This window comes from Lactuca virosa, chromosome 6 (assembly GCF_052849685.1).
Source record: "Lactuca virosa cultivar CGN04683 chromosome 6, Lactuca_virosa_CGN04683_v6, whole genome shotgun sequence".
NCBI lineage: Eukaryota > Viridiplantae > Streptophyta > Magnoliopsida > Asterales > Asteraceae > Lactuca > Lactuca virosa.
Genome location: NC_136431.1, coordinates 100,067,206 through 100,073,034, shown reverse-complemented (window position 1 = coordinate 100,073,034; position 5,829 = coordinate 100,067,206). Strand labels below are relative to the sequence as shown.

General features: G+C 36.5%; 1 protein-coding gene across 1 annotated transcript; it reads right to left on the bottom strand.

The window, feature by feature from the left end:
* Window positions 1–485: 485 nt before the first annotated feature.
* On the bottom strand, window positions 486–5,435 carry LOC145120184 (lipoxygenase 2, chloroplastic-like). Its single transcript, XM_079055996.1, has 8 exons — window positions 5,013–5,435; window positions 3,223–3,482; window positions 2,911–3,148; window positions 2,489–2,806; window positions 2,216–2,412; window positions 1,838–2,139; window positions 1,481–1,747; window positions 486–1,374 (listed from the first exon to the last, which is right to left on the bottom strand). The coding sequence occupies exons 1-8, from the start codon at window positions 5,371–5,373 to the stop codon at window positions 615–617; spliced, it is 2,703 nt and encodes a 900-aa protein (XP_078912122.1). The 5' UTR covers window positions 5,374–5,435; the 3' UTR covers window positions 486–614.
* Window positions 5,436–5,829: the final 394 nt, after the last annotated feature.

The window sequence follows — 5,829 nt, the reverse complement described above, 5'->3', positions numbered from 1 at the left end:
GGTGGTGGTGGTGGTGATGGTAGATGATGGGTGGGTTTATGGTATTGGGTGAGTATTTTATAATAAATAAAACATTAATTTAAAACCAAAAAGAGAATGTTAAATCTGGTAAACCACAGGGACCAATCGTGTAATTTTGTCTAACAATAATAATAATAATGATGAGGGACCATTTCTGCCAAAAGACTAAATACTAATAATATGTAATAAAAGGCGAGGGTTATGAAAAATTCAAACCAAAGTGAAAGGGTTGTTTGTGAACAAAAGCATAAAGATGAAGGGTCAATATTATAAGTTGGAGGACCAAAATTGACAAAAAAAAATGTCACCTTAAAATCTTTCATAACTTTAAAATATATATATATATATATATATATATATATATATATATATATATATATATATATATATATATATATATGGCATTAAATAACTCAGCCTACTTATCTGTTCTAGGCTCACTTCTCTAGGCTGGTGATAACAAGTTCCACAACAAGAATTTATTTGAAATCGCAATAAAACAAACAAAAACTATGGATCATAACCTTATTATCATAAAGACCCATCGGACCATAGATCTCGAAAACCTTTATTCTGGAAGACGACGTACGGAACTAGATGGAGATGCTGTTCGGAACACCTCTTCCGGTCACCCCGGGACCGGAAAATGGCTTGAGGAGCTGGTACGGAACCAACCCTGCACCACTTCGGTTGTGCAATTTGGGATCGACATTCCTCGAGTCTATGATTCCTTCCAACTTTTCCAAACTTCCCCGGAACTCCTCAAACGCCGCCTTGATAGCCGGCTCCGCTGCCCATGCCGGCTCTATATATCCACCGATATACTCCTCGTCCGGTGAGTGACTTGATAAAACATCAAGAACAGACATGACTGTGGTAGCTTGGATTTGGGAAGGGAAACATTGCAACAAAGCATCTTCAGGTCTCTTTATGAACGACTGCCACTCTTCTTCTGTTGGGTCTTCGTTAGGCATCTTGGTTCTGGCAATCGTTGGCCTGTTCGGGAAGTAACCGGCGAAATCATATTGTCCAAAGTTGACAGCTGAATGGTGGCCGGAGCCCACCCACATGATCGTTGAAACGATTCCGATCAAATCTTCTTGGGTTTTGAGTTGTGGCCACCATGGTTCGTCTTTCTTGTCTCCGTGTCCAACTGTTCGAATTTCATCCCACCATTGTGTAAGCTCTACATCAGATTCAACAAGATTCGCTTTTGGGTAATAGTGGTTGACGTAAGAGGTAGCCCATTGTTTGATTGCATCCCAAAGGAGTAAACCGTCATTTGCATATGGGTAGTCCTCGATCGTTAGTTTTACACCATGTGGTGAATTTGTATCTTCAACCGCCATGCCCCTAAAATATATATAATGTAACCAGAGATATTACGTCATGTAAAAGCGTTGATTATTTTATCGTTAACAGAAAAAAAAAACTGCATGCATGCATAAAGGGTATATACCTGCTAATTAGGTCAGCTGGAAGCGACTCGTGATCAAAACGCCATAGTTGATCATATGCGTCCGAACAAATTTGCATGGAATATTTCCCGGGAGAGAATGTCGACTCTATGATACCACCGGCGTTAATGAGAGCAAGACGAGCTAAAGCATTGATCTGCATGGTGTATCGGAAATGAGGAAGGAGTAGTCGCCGGATTGGATGCATTTGGCTAAGATGACGGTTGGTAGCAATTATGTAAGGCTCCATCACACAGTGAGTTCTTAGCCTACAATAACAACAAAAACATCCAAAACCAAATCATTAATTCAATACTTCGATTGAAAAACACAAAAATGTGTAATGTAAGGGGACCCACCAATGGCTGACAAGTTGGTGATAAGCAGAATCATGAGAGAGAACTTGAGCCTTGGCCATCTTCCATAGCCAAGCTCCAGTGGCATCCCAGGCGGGAGTGTACACATGCTTCCACTGTGGCTTGTCGTCGGATGGTGGTCGGGTCAACTCAATGGCTAGTGGCCTCAATGTTCCGGTGGGAGTAAGAAACATTAAAGTTCTAGAACCATACAGAGTTGTCCCATTAAGCTCTCTTGTTTTGTTTACGTATGGCAGTAACAGATCATTGTAATCCAACATAAACAGTTTCTTTTCAGCCAAAGCCTACAAAAAACATGATTGTAATGAATTATTTTCACCAAAAAGAGAATAAGTTTCCATCTTCTGTTTTGAATATTACCTGCTCAAGAGTCATGAAACCTTTGATTTCTTGCTCGACAATCTCCTTGGTGATTGCTGATTCCTGTGGCCCATAAACTTGAGGGTCTAGTTTACTCATCAATGGCCATTCCGTCACCAACTGTATGCTATATGGATTGAGACCCGCAAGCATTTGTCGACAAAATTCCTCATCACGAAACCACGAGAACGTGTCACCTACGATTAGAACATCAACCAATATACAAAACCCAAAAACTAAAATAACAAACGAGTTAAAAAGATCAAAGCTTACGATCGATAGTTTCAGGGGTCTCGAATTGGATCACGGCGTCTGCGGTATCAACAGCGCCTTTGACAAGTCTAGGCAAAACAGTTTTAAGTCCATTATCAGGAGGAGGAACGTTAACACCTTGATCGTAGAGCATATCTATGGTCCTGAATAAAGGAAACCCTTTGTCTTTGTCTGTAATAATGGCGTCTAGAGTGGGTACAACCGCATGGAGTACAGAATACAATGCCCTCGCTCCAAAGTTCACCTCCTTTATCTCTGAGAAATCTTCATCGCTAGGCACATAAAACGGGAGCAAAGTTCTCGTCTCCGATAATGGATCTGTAAATACATATTACTTTTCGTATTTATTCATATTCCAAACCCTATTCTTATATGTAATTTACAGGAATCCAAGCAGTTCTGAAAGAGTTAATGTGATGTACCTTTTGTAGACATTGGCCGACCAGTACGACACCGCCTAGGATAAGGATGATCATTGCCGCCGAGCACTGGCCGAGCTAAACTTAAGCTCAGATCCGGTGCTCCAAGGTCGTCGTAAACATCATAATCGTAAATTCTATCAGAAGATTTACGCTCTCCTTGCCCATTCCCACGAAGAGATTCCATATCTTTCTCTCTCAACGACTTCAGGCCTTCTGGCGTTTCCGATGGAAGATAAGACTATAATTACAAACAGACTAATCAGAACAATGGCTACTAAACAGTTAAAGGAGGTAAATTAGTGTGAGATTAACCTTGTCGGTGAAAAAGATTCTCTTCTCGGGGTTATCATCCTTTGAAGCAACCCAAGATTCACAGGTAAACGTGATATTGTTGTTAAGAACAATCTTCTTGAAGAACATCTTCTTGCTGTATTCATTTTCCACAAGAATAGCTCCGATTTCACCAAAATCCTCAGGGACATCAAAATCGCATTTGTATGTGTAGATGTTAATGTCAAAATCTAATGCCTCGTATCTTGCATACGCCTTCACTGTCTTCTGCTTGCCTTTTGCTGTATTACACATCCGGTTTTTAATCCATATTGTAAATAAAAATTACCTTAAGCTTTCATATTTTTCGCAATAAATTCCACTTATCTTTTAATCATAAAAAATTAGCACAGATTAGAATATGTAAAGTTGACAGGTTTGTGACTGGGTGATCATCTGTTAGTAACTGGGGAACATAAATCTCAAATGTAGCCAAAAAAAGATTGGTAAGAAAGATTAAGTGTATAACTTATTCCAGTCACAATTTTCAATATAGGGAAAACTGACATTTTTAGTTAGTTTACTTTATTCATTAAACGAAAGAAAATGATTTCGTAAATGTATACCTTATCCTCAAGCATCTTCTTAGGATAATATTTACAGATAAATTTTGTAGAATTTTTATCCTTTTAAAATTTCTTTTAATTGTCATTTGGTAGAAAGATAACTATAAGAACATATACGAATTTAAAAGTATAACCGAATAAATCGGGATCAAAGTAATTTTTTCGTGTATTTGACTGCTACAAATTAGTATTTGGTGTAAGTTATTATCTTTATTTCTATAAATTAAATGTTAAATGAATATACTATGTCTTAAAATATAGATTAGTGGAAGCTTAACTATGGAATAATCATTGTTAAGAATCCCATATCTTTGCAACAAGGACTAGTAAATGTTTATATAAATTGAAGTATCTTTATCTTCCTAAGAAATTTTTTCAAAAGAAAATCTTGGGCTACATATAGATCTTCCATGGTATCAAATCCGGTTTTTGGTACATGTCCATTCTCATCGGGCCTGAATTATTAATACTGTATATAATATTGGTGCAACAAATGTTTATATATTTTTTTATATATTTTGGAGTCTCTAATTTCTCCATAAGAGTTATCTTTGACAAACAATTTCAATCTTTACATATATTTTAAAAACACATCACTAAACCTCCGGGGTTTGATTAATCGTTTATGATATTTTTTACTGTTAAAATATAACTATTATATGTATCAATGCAATGCAATTAACGACTCGTCCACTAAGTAAAAAACTTTATGGATCCGGCCACACTGCTGAGGAGTTTGACTTCTTCAATTGATGGATATCTTTGGAAAGAATTTTAGATTGATTAGTTTATGTAAAACTATTATATTAAATTAACATTAACTGGTAGTTTAATAAAAACAAAAGTAAAAAGGTTTTAAATTTGTCTTTAAAGATCCCAAAAATCGACATCACGTAGATCAGTGGTACTTAAGAAAACCAGATAATATAATGTTTAATTAATTATCCTAAATTCAGATCAAGTACATGAAGTGTTTGAATATGCCGTACAAAGTGTAATAATTAATGTTGCAATTATGGTAAATCCCATTTTTGTCATCTTTTCAAGTTTTTAATTAGAACCAAAATAACTATATATATGTTATACGAAAATTTGTTATAATAAAACGTATGTCTTAAATATATACAATTACCAAATTATAAGTATCTTACTTCGATTTTGAAATCACGCAATATAACTAGAAAGTAAGAAAGCTGGTATACGTACAATCAAGGTCATTGGAAACAAGCTCGAGCAAGAAGGACCGCCCTAGAAGATCAGAAACACCATCAGCAACCCCGCCAATACCTACTCCGGCGATGGCAGAGCTGATGGTTGGTTGGATGGTGATGACACCCTTGACGGTGGTCTTGGTAAGAAATGGAATGCTTATGGCTTTTATTTTCCCAACTGAGGTGGATCGAGTGTGAGTGGCATTAGATTTCTGGGTGGCAGTTGGCTGGCGGAGAATGGCGAGGGTGTAAGCGGAGGAGGAGGAATGGGTGGTGGCATCACCGGCCATAAAGGGCTTATGCAGTGGAAGTAGGTTGCTGAGAGAGTGAGTTTGGTTGATCTGAGAATTCAACATGTTTTCTTATGTTTCCTTCTCACGTTACTCACTCTTGGTTGTGTGATTTTGGGGTTGGAAGGGCTCCTATTTATACTAAAATCCTTGCGCTACTTTCATGAGATAGTCTGGTATAATCAAAATATGTTGATAAAATATTGAATTTAGTTTTTGTTTGATAGTAATTATTGTGACCAGCCATGTCCATACTATATAAGAAAAAAAAGATGAGTTTTTTTTTTAAATAAAATAAAATAGGTAGGTGTTATTTATAGTAAAAAACTCGTGCTACTTTCATTAGATGATCTCCTAATGAAAAACATGTTGACAAAATATTGCATTTTTTGTGACCACCCATGTCCATACCATATAAGAAAAAGATGTTTTTTTTTTTCATAAATAGTACAGTATGGGAAAACTCTTTCAAAAACAGGTTTGTTAGTTTCAATTTTAATTACAAAAATACGATGGTTTTAC